The sequence below is a fragment of the Melozone crissalis genome, unplaced genomic scaffold, assembly GCF_028551555.1.
Source record: "Melozone crissalis strain CALT ecotype California unplaced genomic scaffold, PUWL_Pcris_2 ptg000014l_1, whole genome shotgun sequence".
Lineage (NCBI taxonomy): Eukaryota > Metazoa > Chordata > Aves > Passeriformes > Passerellidae > Melozone > Melozone crissalis.
The window spans coordinates 1,395,249-1,416,539 of NW_026535792.1; the positions used below are offsets into that span (position 1 = coordinate 1,395,249).

At 41.7% G+C, this 21,291-nt stretch overlaps 1 protein-coding gene across 1 annotated transcript in view; it reads right to left on the reverse strand.

Moving 5' to 3' along the window:
- MAP2K5 (mitogen-activated protein kinase kinase 5) overlaps positions 1 to 21,291 on the reverse strand; it is a 119,493-nt gene that overhangs the window by 90,235 nt on the left and 7,967 nt on the right. The window contains exons 3-7 of the mRNA XM_054272995.1: positions 19,536 to 19,603; positions 15,534 to 15,603; positions 10,483 to 10,523; positions 9,724 to 9,779; positions 5,514 to 5,562 (exon numbers count right to left, since the gene is read on the reverse strand). Coding sequence (XP_054128970.1) covers positions 5,514 to 5,562; positions 9,724 to 9,779; positions 10,483 to 10,523; positions 15,534 to 15,603; positions 19,536 to 19,603 — 284 coding nt within the window. The remainder of the gene's footprint in view (positions 1 to 5,513; positions 5,563 to 9,723; positions 9,780 to 10,482; positions 10,524 to 15,533; positions 15,604 to 19,535; positions 19,604 to 21,291) is intronic.

Below are 21,291 nucleotides of genomic sequence, written 5' to 3' on the forward strand. Positions count from 1 at the left end.
AGAAATGATAAATCCAAAATTGATGGTTTTTCCTTTCACTACCTGAGCAAAAATTGTGGTTTCTCACTGGAATTGCTACACAGGGATGGGAAATCCTGAGTTGAGACAACTCAAAACGGAAGGTGATGATTTTGTTATTTATTTGTAATTAAACCTGGGCCAGGTTCCTTAGGAGGGCCCATTCCAACATCAAGTTTTGAGACGAAAATTAACATTTATTTCATTTCTGAAAGCTCCTTGGCTTACTGCATTCATCAGAAATGCAAACAGTAAGGGGGGAGTTGTTCCTCACGAGGAACAATCGCTCATAAATAGGATTTAAAATATACAAAGAATCTACAGTGGATCCCTAAAATAAAAATAATTTCTCTCAGGCTGCAGATTTGGGAATTTTAAGGAGTTTTGCTCTTCCAAGCTGGAGCACCTGAATCCTCCAGCCTTGGAGGAAACACGTCCTGCACTCCCAAAAGTGCAGGAGATGCATGAATTCCCAAAAATGCAGGAGATGCATGCAATTCCCAATCACCCCGAAGGAAATCCAATGAACCCACAAAACCAACAATAAATTTGTATTTTTGGATCCTGGTGGGGGAAAAGAGAAGATTTTTTTGGAGGTTCCTCAAGTCATGAACACTGAATTGAGCAGAACTGGAGACACCCAGCACATTCCCTGCTTGTTTCCCAGTGGAAAAAGGGAATTTTTCTCCACATCTCTCCCTGAAGGACAGGGACAGGAGCAGCTCCATCCCCTGGGGCACCCAGAATTCCAGGGAAAAGCAGGAATGCTGGGCTGGAGGCAGGAGCTGCAGCTGATGGGAGATAAAATGGGATTTACTGGCTCGAATAAAGGTGCCAAAAGCAGGGGGTGATTTATTTATCCCACTGGGAAAACTGGATTCTCCATCATAAAAGGTTCTCCTTGTAGCAGGGGGTGTTAAAGCTGCAACCCCAACTTGGATGGGCTGGAAAATTCAGGAATCCATGGAAAACCAAGCAGGGAGCGGCAAACAAAGCATCCCTCCCTTCCACTGGCTGGGGATGAAACCAGGGTGGGTTATTGGAAATAAATGCCAAATTCCCAATTAATGCTGGTGGAACCAGGGTGGGTTATTGGAAATAAATGCCAAATTCCAAATTAATCCCAGTGAAACCAGGGTGGGTTATTGGAAATAAATGCCAAATTCCCAATTAATGCTGGTGGAACCAGGGTGGGTTATTGGAAATAAATGTCAAATTCCAAATTAATCCCAGTGAAACCAGGGTGGGTTTTTTGGAAATAAATGCCAAGTTCCAAATTAGTCATGGTGAAATCAGAGTGGGCTTTTTGGAAATTATTAAAAGATAAATGCCCAGTTAATCCTGGTGAAATCAGAATTGTGAATAATTAGTACAATTTTTTGTAGATTATTAAGAGCAAAATTTCCAATCAATCCTGATGAAATTAGGGTGGGTTTTTGTCAACTTTTAAGAGCCAAATTCGCAATTAATCCTGGTGAAATCAGGGTGGACTTTTTGTAAATTTTAAAAATTACTATTAAAATCTAAATGCCAAGTTAATCCTGCTGAAATCAGAGTGGGTTTTTGTGAATTATTAAGAAGCAAATTCCCAATTAATCCTGATTAAATAAGGAGGGGTTTTTGCAAATAAATAATCAAATTCCCAATTAATAGTGATGAAATCAGGGTGGTTTTTGTGAATTATTAAAATCCAAATTCCCAATGAATCCTGGTGGAACCAGGCTGGTTTTTGTAAATAAATAGTCAAATTCCCAATGAATCCTTGTGAAATCAGGGTGGGTTTTTTGTGAATTATTAAAATCCAAATTCCCAATGAATCCTGGTGAAATCAGGGCAGGATTTTTGTAAATAAATAACCAAATGCCCAATGAATCCTGGTGAAATCAGGACGGTTTTTTTTGTAAATAAACAGCTCAATTCCCAATGAATCCTGGTGGAACCAGGGTGGGTTTTGTGAATTACGAAGAGCCCAGGGAGGAGCTTTAGCAAATCCCCTTTTCAGGGAGGCTCTAATGGGGCAGCACAGGCACTGCAGCTCCTTATGAACTGGTGACACTCTATCAATGCTGAATCAATTGGTGGCATTTACCCTGAGTGACAGAAAAGAAATAAATATTTATATCACATCACCTCTATCAATGAGGCCGGGCAGAAAGCTATTTCTAACCTGTCAATATTTGATTATCTTGAAGAATCACGTCCCCTTCTTTTAATGATTAATATGAATTCCTTATTAAAGCTAAATGGAAACTACTGGGGGAATATCATTAGGGATGCCTCAAAGCACAAACTGCCAAAAAATAATCAAAAATAATGACCCAGGCCAGACTTAAGCAATGGTTAAGTGTGACTTAATCCCCCCAAAATGAACAAAAGTTAAAGTTTCACCCAGGAACCCATCACCAGTTGTGGATCTGTGACCAAAATTAGGCAGAACACAAATGAAATGATTTCCTTTCAAAAAAAAGCAAATCAACTCCCATCAGGCTGACTAAAAAGTAGTATTAAAACGGAATTATTTATTAATTTTTAGTGGGTTTCAGTAACATTTTTAATTTCAGAAGAAGAGGTTATTAATCCCTATTTTTTTTTAAATTTGGTTTAAGTATAAAACTTCATTCTTATTTTCTTTTTAGTGGGTTTTAAGTAGCAATTCCCATATCATAACAAGTACCTAATTTTAAAATTTTTTAGTGAGTTTAGCTTACATTTTTCATATAGTAAGAAGAGGCACTTAATCCTTATTTTCCTCTATTTTTCAGTGGGATTAATTAACATTTTTGCTATCATAAGACCAGGCACTTAATCCTTATTTCCTTTTTTTTTTTTTCAGTGAGTTTAAGTAACATTTTAGTATCACAAGAAAAAGTTTGGTTTTAAAATTTAAAACCCCAGGGAAGCAATCTGTGAATGTCTTGCAGGGCACACCAACCCCTTGTTCTCTGTAGTTTAGAACAAATAAAATGCCAAATTCAGCCAACCACAAAGAGATTTTACTCACATTCTGGGGTTTTACTCTAAAACAAATCACTTTAAAATAAATCAGTAAGCACCACCCTGATTTACAAGTTCAGCCACCTGCTGCTGCTACTCCCAAATCTCAAGGCAGCAAGGGAAATACATTATTTACCTGGGAATGCTGAAATGTTAAAAAACTGTTTAAAAATTATCAGGAATACAATAATAACTAACATAAAACAACATAAAAAATAGGTTTTTTTAAATATCAGGAATTTGAGAACACTGATCTCAGCCTAAAATCCCCATTTCCAGCTGTATCCAGGGACTCAGCAGCGCTGGGCTCACATTTTGGATGGGAAAAAAATCTCATTTTTGAAGGGGAAAAGTCTCTTTTTTGGAGGGGGAAAAACCTCATTTCTGCAGGAAAAAGCCTCATTTTTGGAGGGGGAAAAAATCTCATTTTTGGAGGGGAAAAAAAAAATCTCATTTTTGGAGGGAAAAAAAAAGAAATCTCACTTTTAGAGGGGAAAAAAAAAAATCTCATTTTTGGAGGGGAAAAAAAAAAAATCTCATTTTTTTCCCCCAGAAAACAGCCCAGGTGAGGCTGAACCCTCGCCCTGCTGCCAGGCCCGGCCCCTGATTCATGAAATGCCAGCGAGGCCCGGGGAGGTCACGGTGTGACCCTGAATGGGCACCTGAGATAATGAAGATTTCAGGCTGCCAAGGCAGAGGGAAGTGAGGAGCAGTTGAGAAAATCAATGAGAGCCTTTTATTTGCAGTGACACAGATGTCTCAGTCAATAGAGCCTAACAGGCAGCCCCGTGGACAGGTGCCTCCCTCCAAGGCTGCCAAACCTGGCACAGATATATCTGTATATTAAAGTAGATTTATTTGGGTTTATACATATATAATAAATGTAAAATAAATATATTTAATATGTTTTTGGTTTATATTTTATTTATAAATTATATTTATATAATATATAATATATTATATAATATATAATACATAAATAGAATATGTATTAATATTATATATTAAAATATATATTATATATTATATATAATATATAATATATATTTTTATATATAATATATATAATATATATAATATATATTCTATTTTTATATATATAATATATAGTCATATAATATATAAATAGGATATATAATGTATATGGTTTTAATATATTTTATATTTGGTTTTATAAATATAAAATTAATATAAACCAAAAATATTTTATAATTTTATTTTTTATTAATTTATATAATATATTTATATATTAAAATATATATTTTTATATATTTTCTAATATTACACATCTTATATAATTCAAGGTAATTTTATTTATTTTTATATTTTGAATCTATATTTTTATGTTTATTTATATTAATATATAATGAATACAGATAACATATTTTAATAGATTTATTTTTATATTTTATATTTATTTATCTATAAAATATATATTCAAATATATTTATGCTGCTGCTTGAGAATTCTGGATTTCCCATCCCTGGGAGTGCCCAAGGATGGGCCTGGAGCTCCCTGGGACAGAGGATTTTCAGTCTGGGCTCTGAGATCCCTCCCAGCCCAAAACCACAACCCTGAGGTGATTCCAGAGAGGTTCCTTGCAAGAACCTGACAAATATTTCAGCATCTCCTGCCCTAAACCCCACTAAGGTCATTTTTTGCAAATAAATAAAACCTTATAAAATAAAATTTATTTTACAGTAAATTGTAAAATCAGGCTTTATTGCTATTCCAACTAAACTAACAGCTAGCCTGTGGAGCTCCCATGAGAAATGAACTCCAAGAGTGAAAATCAGTTTACATAACAACCTATTCTTGTGAAAAAACCTGCAAAACCAGGAGTTTTATCCCAAAAGAATCTGTAATGGAAATATGCAAACTATCTAGAAATAGAGACATTTAATAAACACACACACTGGCAATGAGATGAATTTCAGCAGACTGTTAATCAATCCATGCACAGTACCTTCTAATTTTCCTGTAAATATAAACTTCATTCTTTATTACATATTCCTATAAATATAAACTTCATTCTTTATTACACCCTTTAAACCAAACCACACACCTATAATCTTAATTTTATCAATAATTTTGGAAGCTTTCTCCACGCTCTCAGGTGCAATGCAGGGTTCTCTTGGGAGCCAGTGTTTGTCAGTGCAGAAAGTCCAAAATTCCCACTAACCAGGGTCCTAACAATACACTAAGTAAACAAAAATTCAACTATTTCACACAAAAAACCAAATATTTAATCCCATCTCCATCTCTGATTGAGGCTGACAAGTGAGCAGCTGACTCAGTTACCCAAAGCTGACTGAGGGGCCTCCATCCATCTGCAGCTAAAGCCGATTTTGAGAATTTATTGGCACAAATTTCTGTGCCAATAAAAGCAAATCAGGACCTTGAATGTTCCCATGGCCCCCAATTTTGGGTTAAAAAAAATCACATTTCAGCTGCAGGAGCTGGGAGCTCCACCCAAGATGTGCCTCAGCCAAAGCACCCACCTGGCCATTGGCAAGGATCTTCTTCAGCTCTGCAGAGGACTTCTTCAGGCTGGAAAAGGAAAAAAAAAACAAATTAAAGCAATTATTTTTATTATTAAAACAATTATTTTATTATAAAGCAATTATTTTAAACATTTCACTCTATCAGACAAAGTGAGGAACAAGGGCAGTTTGTGGTTTCATACTCTGAGATTAAACCTGAAGGAAGGGGAAGGTGCGGTGAGAGCAGCCAGCACTGCAGGCAGCAGCCATGAACGAGCAATGAGCAATTAAAAAAAAAAATTAAAAAAATAAAAAAACCAATGTATTTTCCACCTTACAGCTGGCTTAGACGCCTGACTGCACAACCTGCTGGGACACAAGCTATTGCTCACCAGCTCTAAGAGGGAAATTTGAATTAAATTTGGGCGTTTGACCCCAGCTCTCAAAGCACGTGGCTCGCACCCAGTTTTGCTGGGCCAATGTGGTTCTGGAGCCCCCCAAGGCAGGATTCCAGGGATTCCTGTGGCTCTCAGCTCCAGGCTCTGCTGCCAGGGATGTCACCCCCTCCAGGGACCCCAGGCTGGGGCAGAATTCCTCATTTGGGACCTCAGGCCGTGCCCAAATCCCTGAGGGGAGCCCATCCCAGGGCAGCCTGCTGAACCCCTTGGCTTTCCAGGGGAATCCATCCCCAAATAATCAAAACAAAACTCACTTTAATTTAATCCCTTGGCTTTTCCACGAGAATCCATCCCCAAATAAACAAAAAACAAAACAAAACTCACTTCAAATTAATCCCTTGGCTTTTCCAAGAGTATTCACCCCCAAATCAATACAACAAAACTCACTTTAATGTCTTCCCTTTCCTTTTCCAGGAGAATCTACCCCCAAATCAATACAACAAAACTCACATTAATGTAATCCCTCGGTTTTTCCAGGAGAATTCACCCCCAAACCAACAAAACAAAACTCATTTCTTCCCTTTGCTTTTGCAGGAGAATCCATCCCAAAACCAATACAACAAAACTCACTTGAATTTCTTCCCTTGGCTTTTCCAAGAGAATTCACCCCCAAACCAACAAAACAAAACTCATACTAATTTCTTCCCTTTCCTTTTCCAGGAGAATCTACCCCCAAACCAACAAAAGAAAACTCACATTATTTTTTTCCCTCTGCTTTTCCAGGAGAATCCATCCCCAAACCAACAAAAGAAAACTCACTTTAATTTAATCCCTTGGCTTTTCCAGGAGAAACCACCCCAAACCAATACAGCAAAACTCACTTGAGTTTCTTCCCTTGGCTTTTCCAAGAGAATTCACCCCCAAACCAATACAACAAAACTCCCATTAATTTAATCCCTTTCCTTTTCCAGGAGAATCCACCCCCAAATCAAGAAAACAAAACTCACTTTAATTTCCTCCATGAGAACCTCACCAAGCCCCACTTCTCAGCTTGGTGTGTTAAAGGGTGAAACCTTTAATGCCCTCAAACTCCTCCAAAATCTCACAACCCAAACTCCTCCAAAAACTCCCAAAATCCTGGTTTTTCCCCCTCTTTTCCTGACAAACTCTGCTCCCTGGAGCTTCAGCACAGCAAACTGCCAGGGCAGCAACGTCTGCAAAACTTCATCTCAAAGGGACATTCTGCTCTTATTACTGAAGTTAAAAAAAAAAAAAGAAAAAAGTACAAAATAATATATTCTTGAAAGGGCTGTGCACGTGTCTTGATCACAGATCATTATTAACAGGAACAGTGAAAACACAGATTTCATATTTGGTGGCTTTGTTCTTTAATAGGCCTCTTGTTCCCACGACTGCTTTAAAGAAAAATTAAGTTTTCCAAGGAAACATAAGTTGATCTTGTCATCTTTCATGACTAACAATTTGTGAACATGAAACAAAGAGAGACTTTCAATTACTTCAAAAACAAAACTCCTGGTGCAGAGGGTTTTGGAAAAGGAATGGCAATTAACCACCAGATAAGGTGACAAGAATCTTCTAGAAGCTTCATTTTCAATGCACTTGAAGAACAAGCTCAAAGTACAGGAGGAACTGAAAGGAAGCAGCAGCAGTGACAGAAAAATCAGCTTTATTTAGCTCAGCCTGGGGGACTGCAGAGCACACAGATATTCTGATTTATTCTCTTTCCGTTTCAGAGTTTTGGAATGGGATCGAATGCTCCCCCAGGCATGGGGAAAACTTTGCCAGGGTGGGGATTTTTAAAATCTCCACAATTACAAAGCCACCAAAGGGAGCAGCAAACTGGGATTACTGGGTTTGGATGGGGTTTCCAGTGGGGAAAAAACCCAGCCCTGCTGCTGGAATCTCCCACAAAAAATGGGATTTGTGGGACTGCCCCAGCCTCAGGACAGGCCCCCAAAATTCACCAAATTCCAAACGTGCCCAAAGCACCACAAAAGTGCCCCCGACCACATTAATCTGTGGTAATTCACCCTTTTAATCTCCAAAACATTCCTTTTTCCTTCCTTTTTCCCAGGGAGAAAAGGGAGCAGGATGCTGATGCGCAGATAAATGGAATATTGTGTGCTTATTAGAATAATAGAATAATTTAGGCTGAAAGGAGCCCCCAGAGAATCCTATCCCCATGGCTCAGTTATGCTCTTGTAGGAAGAAGATGGAGCCAGACCCTCCTTATTTCTTTTTAAGGATACAGAAAGGTTTTTTTGCAGGTTTTTACCATCAGTATTATGACTTCCTGTAACAATTCGTGTAATAAAAAGGAGTTTATCCCCCAGCATTTGAAAAACAAATAGGAAAAAAAAAAAAAAAAACAGAGAATGAGTTCTCTTGCATTTTAAGACCTCAATATGAGTTTTCAAATTAGGGCTGGAATGTAAAAAGCAAGGTAAGGGGGATGGACCCCAAACCTTGGCTGGAACTGCAGGGAACAGGCACCTAAACTGAAAGGATTTTTTGGAAATCCTACCCCACCCTAACAAACCTGCATAAGTTTATTATTTGGGTTATTTATTGGTACAAACCTATGAATGGGAATCAAACTTTCAAATCAAGGAGTCCTGGAGTGAACAAGCAACAAAGAGCTGAGCACAGACCTGGCACTGGGGCAGCCAAAGGAGCTCAGCCCCAATTGCACCTCAGTGCTTTCTGAAGTTAGAGCCACCTGAAACACCAGCAAATCCTCCTTTCTTCCTGAAACATCAATAAAACCCTCGTTTCTCCAGCAGCAAACCCTAATTTCTCCCTGGAATTCCCACCAAACCCTTATTTAACCAGCAGCAAAACCTAATTTCTCCTGAAACACCCATCAAATCCCAATTTCTTCCAGGAATTCCCACCAATCCCTCATTTCTCCAGCAGCAAACACTAATTTCTCTCTGAAATTCTTAGCAATCCCTCATTTCTCCACCAGAAAACCCCCATTCCTCCTGAAACACCCAGCAAATCCTAATTTCTCCATCAGCAAACCCTAATTTCTCGCTGAAAAACCCATAAAATCCTTATTTCTCCACCAGCTAACCCTCATTTCCTCCTGAAACACCCATCAAACCCCAATTTCTCCCTGAAACACCCATCAAACCCCAATTTCCCCACCAGCTAACCCTTATTTCCTCCTGAAACACCCAACAAACCCTAATTTCTTTCTGAACTTCTCAGCAATCTCCCATTTCTCCACCAGCAAACCCCAATTTCCCCTGAAGTACCCAGAAAACCCTGATTTTTCCAGCAGCAAACCCCGATTTCTCCCTGAAACACCCATCAAACCCCAATTTCTCCCTGAAACACCCAACAAACCCCAATTTCTCCACCATCAAACCCCAATTTCTCCCTGAAACGCCCATCAAACCCCAATTTCTCCCTGAAACGCCCATCAAACCCCAATTTCTCCCTGAAACACCCATCAAACCCCAATTTCTCCCTGAAACACCCACCAAACCCCAATTTCTCCCTGAAACACCCCAACAAACCCCAATTTCCTCCTGAAACACCCACCAAACCCCAATTTCTCCACCGCCAAACCCCAATTTCTCCCTGAAACGCCCCCCAAACCCCCATTTCCCCACCACCCCTCACCTCCCCAGCACAAACCCACGGGGAGCATCCCCACCAACGCCAACCCAACACCACCCATGGGAACCCCACCCAACCCCAGCATCCCCAGAACCAACCGGGCGTGGGGCTCTGCTCTGGGCCCCAAAGAAAGGGAATTAAGGGGGGAAGGAGGAAAAAGAAAAAAAAGAAAGGGAGCTCACCTGTTGCTGGGCAGGGCCTCGGAGGCGCCGCCGCCGGCCCCGGCGCGCGTGTTCACCTGCAGGAGAGAGGGAAGGGGGAGCCTGAGCTCAGCCCTGCTCAGGGACACCCTGCTAATTAACCTGTAATTTGCCACGGAGCCCTCATCAGCCTGGCAAGGTTAATGAGCTGGCTGCCGGGCGTGCTGCCGGCTGAGGGGGGGACGTAGGTTAGCGGGCTGCGCCGTTCCGCGAAGGATGCGCCAAGGAGGGGGAGAAATTCAGGATTTGTTCTCGTTTTAAACACTCAAAAATCGCTTAATGCGCTCATAGGCTCCTCCACGTGATTGTAGGAGCAATAAGGAATTAAAAATCTAAAATAATCCCACTGTGGTGCCTTCCGCAATTGGATAAATGACTGAAATCTCAGAATGAGGTGGGGGTTTAAAAGCTTTGAAGTAGTGGCAGCCAGCAGTTGATAAATGAACTACTAAAATTTAAGAACATGATTAGCAGAGGTTAAAAACAAAAAGGCAAACCCATTTTGAATAAAACCACATCTGTAAATACAGACATATAAATATAGATATCACAGCCAGCATTTTGCAGATGAATCCTTCTCCCGCCCTCGCCAAAGCAAAAAAAAAAAAAAAAAAAAGAATTAAAAAAAAAAATCTGCTTGTCAGAGCTCAAGAAAGTGCAGTTTTATTTGACATTTCAATAAGTGGAACACAGCATTACAAATCCATCTAACTTTCCTGAAACAATTATTGAAATTCGTACCTTGAGGCCATGTATGTTCCGTTTCCCAGGAGGTTTGCAGGCTGAAACAGTAATTGACTAAATTGTAGAACACATCAGGGCCATTTACAAATTTGCTCAAAATGAATCTTTTCAAAAGAAATGAGGGTGACACCAAAATTAGCAGAGAGAAATGATTGAAAAGTGCCTGGCGAGACCCAGAGTGGGAATTACAGCCCAGGATTTTTAACTTGCAGGAGTGAGCATTTATAAATGCTGAGAGCTTCCTCACACCGTGCCACGGAAATTCTAATTCCTGCTCAAAACACAGCACAACCCAGAGAACCCTTGGAAATTTTAATTCCTGCTCAAAATATAGCACAGCCTAGAGAACCCTTGGAAATTCTCATTTCTGTTCAAAACACAATCCAGAGAACCCTTGGAAATTCTCATTTCTGTCAAAACACAGCACAACCCAGAGAACCCTTGGAAATTCTAATTCCTGTTCAAAACAAAGCACAACCCAGAGAACCCTTGCCTCAAAAAAGGGATTTTTTTTTTGGTAATTCAGATTGCAACCTTGTGGTGCCGTGTTTTCACACACTGGGGTGTTTTTCCCTGGAATTTCACAGGGATATTTGCAATCTAATACTGGGATTTTTAGGGAATTGGCTGCGTCAGGAATTGATCATTTTGGGAGAGGCACTTTGGGGGAAAATGGGGAAGAAACAGGGAAGAAATGTGGGGGAAAATGGGCAAGAAATGGGGGAAACAACATGGGAAAAACAAACCTGGGGAAAAACCTGGCAGGGGCAACAGCAGAGAGGCTCCAAAAAGTAAATACTGAATAAATAAAAGGCAAATATGGAGGAAAACCATAGAAGGAACCTGGAGAGAAAACAAACAGGGAGAAAAACCCAAACCTGGGGAAAAACCACGGCAGGGGCAACAGCAGAGAGCCTCCAAAAGGTAATTTATTCGGTATTTATTCGGTAAATACTGAATAAATAAAAGGTAAATACTGAATAAATAAAAGGTAACTATGGAGGAAAAACATAGGGGAGACCTGGGGGAAAAAAAACATGGGGGAAAACCATGGCAGGGGCCAATAGCAGAACCTCCAAAAGGTAAATATTGAATAAATAAAAGGTGAATATAGAGGAAAACCACGGGGGAAACCTGGGGAAAAACAAACCTGGGGCAACAGCAGAGAGCCTCCAAAAGCTAATTATTTAATAAATAAAAGGTAAATTGGGGGGAAACCCATTGAGGAAACACAAACAGGAGGGGAACCCAAACTCAGGGGGAAACTATGGCGGGGTAACAGCAGCGAGCCTCTCTGGCAGATACTGAATAAATAAAGGGTAAATACTGAATAAATAAAGGGTAAATACTGAATAAATGCCACTGAAGTGTCACTTTTTGGGGACAGAGCTACAAAGGTGGCACTGGATGGGATGAGCTTTTGGAAGCCCCAGAGCTGCCTGTCCCAGCAAGGCTCTGTTTGAGGGGCTGGCACAGCTGAGGGATGGCACAAATCTGATTTTTTTCCCTCTCCTGTTTCTGCCAGCAGCAGCAGAACAATTCATGAGGCACAAGGACACAGGTGATGGTTACTGAACACAGCACTGGGGGCCACGTGCCTTCCAACAACATCCAAAATCACCACTGCATCCAAAGAGGGAAAATACTACATATTAAAAAAATACCAGCCCAAAATTATAAATTATAAGTACATATAAGCCCATCCTGGTTTGCCAATAGATTAAAATTGACATTTTGAACAAGATATTCAATCAATAATGATTTTTAGGGTGTGTATTTGGTTGCTGTGTTCACCTTGCATTCCACAAACAGGATGTAAATAACATGGGAAAAAGAGATAAATAGATATAAATATCTATAAATACATATAAATATAAGAAATGTATGCAGATATATTAAACATATATACATATATGTTATGTATATATAAACATATATACATATATATAAATATATATACATATACATATATATAAAAACATATATACATATAAAACATATATACATATATATTATATTATATATAATTATATATTTTTATATCTACATATGTATTTAAAATATAAAAATATATAAAAATAGACATTTATAAATTCACATATCTACTAAAAAATGAGTAGCTATACAAAAAATGTAGACATATAAAAATATAAGTAGATATATAAAATTTATTAATTTTTAAATATATAAATATATACAGCTATCTAAAATATTAATATATACAGATATCTATAAATACAGAGAGATATAAAAATGTATATAGATATATATGTGTGCACACATTTTTATATGTACACCACATACAGATGTTTATTTTTAATATAAAATCCCCCTCTGCCTCTTACTACCTAACCAGCAATAATAAACCTATTAAAAATAGAGAAAATATCCATTTTTTTTCCCCTTGAAGATCTTTTTATTGTGAATAAATAAAGTACAACCCAAGTAACACAGGTTGGCACGTGGAAATGTGCTCCTGACAGGATTTTTATGGAATACAGGAGTTTTTGGGAGCAGGAACTGAGGCTTCCTCAGAAGTCAGAGAGGCAGAAAAGGAAAAGAACTCAAAGGATTTGCAACAGAATCCCTTGAAAGGGAAGAAGTGGAAATTAGAGGCAGAAAAGCTGCAGATGCTGCTGGGGCTTTCAAGTGGGGCTAAAAGGGCACAGGAGAAAAGGGCTGCCAAAATTTGGGATGTTCATCAGAGAGGCAGGAGGAGGAGACAAGGAAGGAAAAAAATTTTAAAAATGAGCAAGAAAGCAGAAAAAAAGGGAAAAAAAAGAGCAGGAGAGCAGAAAAAAGAGCAGAAAAGCAGATTTTGTGATTTTGTGGGATATTTCAGAGCAGCTGCAGAGCTCAGGGGTGGCTTGGGGGGTTTGAAGGTTCTAACCCAGGAAAAAAGGGGTTTTAAGGGTGGTTTGGGAAGATGAAACAAAACCTGAGCTCTGGAGCAGTTTGGAGGGAGTGGGGAGGAGGAAATGCAGCAGAGCCAGAGCTGAGGCAGGGCTGAGGATCTGGAGGGGTTTGAAGCTGGGGCAGAACTGAGGCAATTCCCAACTCTGTCCAGCCAGAGATCATCCAGGGGACAGCAGCAGGAACAGCAGTTCCCAGGGCTGGTTCTCCAGGAATGAGCCAAAGGGAGAATTTTAAATCCCAAAATGTCCTTTAAACCCCAGGGTGGGTCAGGGGTGAGCAGCTCCTGGCAGCACTCCTGGGACTGGGTGTCTACAGGGAAATGTAAAGAGGTAAAGGAAAATTCCAAGATTTTCCAACCTACTGGGATCATCCAGTTCCTCTGAGCCACACGAGGAGGATCCAGGGAATCCTCAGAGCTTTTCCAGGATCCTCAAAGAGCTCCAGGAGAGCTGGGAGGGACTGGGACGAAGCATGGAGGGACAGGACACAGGGAATGGCTTAAATGGGATAGGGCAGGGATGGATATTGGGATATTGGGATGGAACTCCCAGAGCAGCTGGGGCTGCCCCTGGATCCCTGGAATGTCCCAGGCCAGGCTGGACAGGGCTGGGAGCAGCCTGGGACAGCGGGAGGTGTCCCTGCCATGGGATGGGATGGGATCCATGGGATGGGAATGAAATGGAATCATTAATATTGGATGGAATGGGATGGGATCCATGGGATGGGAATGGGGATGAAATGGAATCATTAATATTGGATGGGATGGGATCCATGGGATGGGATCCATGGGGATGAAATGGAATCATTAATGTTGGATGGGATCCATGGGATGGGATCCATGGGTTGGGATGGGATGGGATCCATGGGGATGAAATGGAATCATTAATGTTGGATGGGATCCATGGGATGGGATTGGACAGGATCCATGGGATGGGATGGGATGGGATAGGATCCATGGGATCCATGGGATGGGATGAAATGAAATCATTAATATTGGTTGGGATGGCATGAAATCCATGGGATAGGATTGGATAGGATCCATGGGATGGGATTGGACAGGATCCATGGGATTTCAGGTCCTTCCCACCCAAACCATTCCAGGATTCCATGATCCATGCCTGGGAAGGGGCAGGAGACCCCTCCCTCTCTTTGCCAATTTTCCACAAACCCCAATTTCCCACATTCCCCTCAAATTCCTGTCCCCTTTGCAGGGAGCCCCAGGAATCCCCCCCAGCCTCTTTGGAGAGCTCGTTAGCAGGGCTTGAGGAGGCTCCTGTTAATTGCCCAATTCAAACTTCAGAGAGTTGTAAGTAATGCAAGTGTGGAATGTTTAATTGGGAGCCTCACAGTATGATTATTTGTGTAATATCTGTTAAGTGAGGGGAGTTTAATTTTTAATTATTTCAATTAATTTATTGCTGGGAGATTTACTTGGAGAATTTCAGCCTTCTCAGTTCCATCAATTAAGAGGCAGAGACTCAGAGCCTGGCCACTGAGAGCTGAATGAATTATGTAATGCTTTTTAAGGAGGCTTTTTCCCAACCATTCCTGGAGCTCAGAGAGAGCATTCCCAAAAAAACCCTCCCGAGCTGCCTGTGGATTTCTGTCAGCTTGGAGATGACCTACTTTTTAACAGCCTTAGTCCACAGAATTGATTACATCTGTCCCTGTTCAGAATTATTGAAGTGCTGGTGAATATTTGGGCAGCACTAAATGCCCAAATTTCACACAAAATCTTGTCCTGGCTGGAGCTGCTGTGGCTGCAATGGTGACAGGGACACTCCCAGGCCTGGCAGGCTGATTAATGACATCAAAACAGCTCTAAAAAGCCCAATTTTCATAAGTATCCAAGCCTTCAGTTATTCATCTGCTTTGCTTGGAAAGAACCATCACCAACGAGTTCTTTAAATGTACTTAAATATGTACTCCGCAAACCTCGTTAGTCTAATTTACTCCAGGAAATTAGCTGCTTTCTATGCAATAAATGCACTTTTCTCCACACTCCCCACAATAATGAATTCCTCTCTCCAAATTAAGAGGTAAACACGACGCTCTGTGCATTTAAACCTCCCCAAAACGTGCCAGGAGCTGTTGCAGAGCAGTCACTTGGGCTGGGATTTGCTCAGCGTTACCTCGTGGGTAGATCTGCAGAGGCTCTATCAATTGTCCATTCACTTGCTGCTCCATCACAGTGGAGTAATACTGCAAAAAAAGCCCAAAAAAGAGATGAGTCAGTAAGCCAGGAGTGGTAAAAGCACTTATGGATTGTGTAATTCTGTGTATTTTCATTTTCTCTGCAATTGCCACGGTGCAGATCAGCCTTCAGATGGTCCCTGTCCATCTGCAGTGCTCCCACAAAAAGGAATTTTAAAAAAGGGAGCTCTGGGGCCACAGGGATCTGCTGCTGCCTCAGCAAGGAATGCTCCAGCAGGTGAGGAAATGAGACATTTACAGCATGGAATATTGACAGCAAATGCCACAGCTGGAGGAGCCAGGAAAACCAAACACGGCCACAAAGCCTTGGTGCAAATAAACCCCAAATATCCCCTAAATTACCCCAAAACTGGGCACCTTGAAAACTCCAAGGGAACCCCAAAGGGGTCTGGAATTCTGGGCAGTGATGAAGGATCAGCACAGAGGACCCCAAAACTGAGACCCCAGAAATTCCCTGCAGAATCCTGAGGCACTGAGCACGAGCTGCTGCAGCGATCCAGGGATGTTTGTTGGTTAAAAAAAACCTCAGAATGGGCAAAAAGGGCTGGGAAAGAGCTGAGAACATCCAAACCAAGCAAGATGTTTCTGTTGGGAGAGCTGGGAATGTTCTCCTGGAGAAGGGAAAGATCAGGGAACGCTCAGAGATCCTAAAGGAGAGCTGAGAATGTTCTCCTGGAGAGATGGAAAGGGACAGGGTACAAAGGGACAGGACACAGGGAATGGCTTCAGACTGGAAAAGCGGACATTTAGATGGATTTTGGGAAGCAATTCCTGGAACTCCCAGAGCAGCTGGGGCTACCCTGGAATGGCCAAGGCCAGGCTGGAGCAGCCTGGGGTGCTGGAAGCTGTCCCTGCCCATGGGATGAGCTTTCAACTTTGGAATTCCCACTTCACCAAGAGAATTCCACGACCCCACACAGGACAGAACCATTCCTGATCCCTCCCTGGAATAACCAACTGGAATAACCACACCTGAGAGCGGCTCCTGCCCCCCAAAAAACACAACAGAGCGGGAGGGAGAGGGAGGAAAAAGCCTCTCCATTACTCACCAGTGATGACAAGTAAATGAAATATCAATCATGTAAGCTGTCAACCTTTTGGGACAGCAATAACTGTTAACAAGTAGTCTGGAAAAATTGTCTGAAAATGACTTGTCCTCCACAGGCCAGCGCTGGAGGTTTCCATGGAAAATTAAGATGCCAGTGGCTATTTGGAACATTGTTCAGGTATTCTTTTTAATGGGAAATTTGCCACTTATTGATCCAGAGCGTGTAGCCCTTGCTTTCAGAGAGCTGCAAGCAACTTTCCAATCAGTGGCTGTCAAAAAAATTACTGCCTTTTTATACAGATACAAGACAACAGCTCCAGAGCAGCTCCACGGCTGTCCTTAATTAACTGCACTGCCCAGCCCTGAAAAAACCCCATTTACACCCCCCAAAATCGGCCTAATCCAAAGCATTTCTGCATCATCTGAGGGAATTCCTGACCTGAATTAAGGTCTTGTCAAATTCATAAAGCAAAGAACCTAAAGGGAAGGTTTCAAATTATTCAAAATATCAAAATTATTCCAAATAAATATCGAAATTACTCCAAATAAGTAGCAAAATGATCCCAAATAAGTAGCAAAATGATCCCAAATAAATAGCAAAATTACTCCAAATAAACATCAAAATTACCCCAAATAAACATCAAAATTACCCCAAATATTAAAGTTACCCCAAATATCTTCCCAGTTATAATATGTTCCAAAGTCCAATCTCAGGGAATTGGTTTTTTCTCCTTAAACTGAAAAAAATCCACTTTATTTACATTTTAGAGAACACCTGCACCACATCAGAATTCCCTGAGATGCTTTCCCAGCTGGCCAATGCTCCAAATATTTGTTGCAGGCCTCAGAACGAGCATTCCTCTTCCCCAAGATTATGAATGAATCCATTTCCAAGGCTCAGAACATTTGTTTCCTGGTAAACACATCCCAAAACGGAGCCCATAGCACGTGAGGAAGTTCAACCATCAGTGCAACACTCAAATAAAAAATTAGTTCAAAACTGAGGAGAAGAATTTTTCAGAGAAGAAGAAGAAGCTGCTGAAGCAGAAAGAAGTCATTTCCAGGCATCCCATAATTTTGCAGGGAAAGCAGAGAGTTGGGCAATCAGAACTCTAATGTACTGAAACTTGAACAGTGAGCTTGGAAGCATAGCAAAAAAATGACCTTCCCAAGGCGTGATTCATCTGGAGGAAAATTCAAAGTTTGCCACTTGGAAGGCAAAAAATGGCTGAGATTTGCCCAGGAAAAGAGAGAATTCTGGGGGGAGGGAACTCCAGGGAGCTGCTGGACCCAAAAAGGGAGGGAAAGGGGCACAAAGTGACCAGAACTTCACTCTCAGCAGGGTTTTTAGCGCCAGAACCTCTCCTGAAGCTGAGCACCTTCCCCAAGCTGGAATTCCCTCCCCAAAACCTTCCCCAAGCTGGAATTCCCTCCTTAAAACCTTCCCCAAGCTGGAATTCCCTCCCCAAAACCTTCCCCAAGCTGGAATTCCCTCCCTAAAACCTTCCCCAAGCTGGAATTCCCTCCCCAAAACCTTCCCCAAGCTGGAATTCCTTCCCTAAAACCTTCCCCAAGCTGGAATTCCCTCCCTAAAACCTTCCCCAAGCTGGAATTCCCTCCCCAAAACCTTCCCCAAGCTGGAATTCCTTCCCTAAAACCTTCCCCAAGCTGGAATTCCCCCCTTAAAACCTTCCCCAAGCTGGAATTCCCTCCCTAAAACCTTCTCCAAGCTGGAATTCCCAAGAATCTGGGGAGAAAAAAAAATCCCAAAAAGCCACCTGGAGCATGGGGAGGAGCCAGGCTGGGAGAGCTGGGAATGGAGAAACTCCTGGAGAAGGGAAGGACCAGGAGATGCTCAGAGATCCTAAAGGAGAGCTGGAGAGGGACAGGGGACAGAGGGACAGGACACAGGGAATGGATCCAGACTGGGAAATGGGAAATTTGGGAGGGATTTTGGGAAGGAATTCCCGGGCTGGAATCCCCAGAGCAGCTGTGGTCACCCCTGGAGCAGCCTGGGAATGTTCCCTGGCTGGGATTTCAGCTCCCTCCCCACCCAAACCACTCTGGGATCCTCTGAATTCCCCCCAAATCAGCTCTGGGTGCTCCCACACAGGGCTGGGCTCTGCCAGGTCATTTATGGGAATTTTGATCCTTCTGGCCCACAGGGAAAATCCCCATTTTTATCCCTCCCGCTCACTCATTTCCTTTGAAAAGAGAAGTTCAAGGATATTTTTTTCCCCCTTTATCCAGATGATTCTGTGGCCATCAGTTGCACCCTTCCCCTCCTGCAGGAGATTTCTATTAATGGGATATATTTATATTTATTTATATTTCTATTTCTGGGGATGCAGAGAGGTTTCACACACCCCTACCTACACAAAGGCACACACAGCCACATCCATCTCCCCTGAAAAACACAAACCACATCTTTAAATCCTCCATGAATATTGAGCCTGCAGCTACAATGAAACTCCTCTGTGAGGAGGGGTGAGGCAGTCTCCAGATGAAAGTAGATTTTGAAAAATTTTTAGAGCCCAGGGGTTCATTTTTAATGAGCCGTTACTTTAAGTACTGCATAAAAAATACAAGAAATTGATAGTCCATTTAGCCTGCACTATACCTAATGCAAAAGTCATTAAGATGCATTATTCTTAATGTTTATGATATGATCAGTAAGTGAACAAGTCTTTTTTCTTTTTGAAGTGGAGCCTGTCCATGGATCTGGTGTGAAACCACCTCCATTCCGTGCAGAATATCAAAAACTGGAATTTAACACGGGGATATTGCCCAGTCAAACACTGTGGGACAAAAAAAACACCAAGAAAAAATGATAAACACAGGGAAAAACGAGGATTTGTGGCAGTGTACTCACATAGGACAGCATGGCCTTCATCTCCTCATCGCTCCTGACCGTGATCCGATCGCCATCCTCATCCTCATCTGCCAGAGAAGGCACCAGGTCAGCAAGGGAAGGGGACAGGGACAATTCTGACACAGGCAGGGCCTCATCTGCACTCCCAGCAGCAAATAAAACCAAAAAACTGAAAGAGAAACTGCACAGGGACTCTGAAATAATAACGTAAAAATTGTATATTATCTCCAAATATTGATTAGCAAGAATTGGGATTTTTGTCAAACTTCACTCTCAGCAGGTTTTTTTAGTGCCAGAACCTCTCCTGAAGCTGAGCACCTTCCCCAAGCTGGAATTCCCTCCCCAAAACCTTCCCCAAGCTGGAATTCCCAAGAATCTGGGAAAAAAAAAAACCAAACCAAGAATCTGGTGAAAACCCCAAGAATCTGGGAGGGAAAAAACAACCCAAGGAATTCAAATTGTGTGAGTAAAGGATTTTGTTCATTCTGCCTCTGGAAATAATAATGAAAAAAAAATTAATAAGTAATAATGAAAAAAACAAACAAACAAACTAACTAAAACAAAAAATAATTTATAAAAAACCCAGACCAAAAAAAAAACCCTAAAAAAAACCCCCAAAAAACCCCCACAAACCACCAAACTCAAAGCAATGCAGAAGAATAAAACGTAAAAACCTCAAAATTGGAGTTTCAAACAGGAAGAGAGCTACTGGAGCAGCACACATCCACCAGAGGGATCAGAGGGAAAGCAGAAGAGAGATGGATTTATGGATAAAAGGTCTGGGGAGAGGGAACAGACTGAGCTGGGATCATTGGGGGAAAAAAAAAGGGGGGAAAAAAGGAAAATTCTAGCAAAATATTCAGAAAAAAATCCACATCTTCCCTTTGAAATGATTGAGGAATTAACTCAGTCCCCAGCTGCAGAATTCCTGGTGGTGGTACAAACAGAAGGAATTGAAAATATGTGGATGAAGAGGCAGAGAAAAATAAAAACTAATCTAAACTAATCAGGCAAAGAGCAAAACCAGAAGAAAATCAGCCCTGAACCTGAGCAGAGCTCCTTTACTATCCCAAAAAATGGATCCAGAAAGATTTCCAGCCTTCCCTCCTTGCCCAGAGCACTCAGATCTGGATTTTCCAGCACGAACCAAAAATAAAACTCCCCCTGTCCTGGCTGGATTTTTAGCACCATTTAAAATGGAGGAAGAAGCCTCAGAATAACCCTGAGCAGAGAAACCCTGAGCAGCCAAATTCCCAAACCTGCAGCGAGCGGGATGGGGATGCAGGGATGGGATGGGATGGGATGGGGATGCAGGGATGGGATGGGGATGCAGGGATGGGGATGCAGGGATGGGGATGCAGGGATGGGGATGCAGGGATGGGATGGGATGGGGATGGGAGGATGCTGAGGGCCAGATGTTGGCACTGGGGCTTGGAGAGCTGGGGGAAATCTGCATTTGGGAACACCAAAACAAAACCCACAAAAAGCTGGCATCACCCCCACCTGAGGCAGCGATGGAGAACTGAACTCCAAGCAGGAAATTCCTTGCCCAGAGCACTCAGATCTGGATTTTCCAGCACGAACCAAAACTAAAAACTCCCCCTGTCCTGGCTGGATTTTTAGCACCATTTAAAATGGAGGAAGAAGCCTCAGAATAACCCTGAGCAGAGAAACCCTGAGCAGCCAAATTCCCAAACCTGCAGCGAGCGGGATGGGGATGCAGGGATGGGATGGGGATGCAGGGATGGGATGGGAT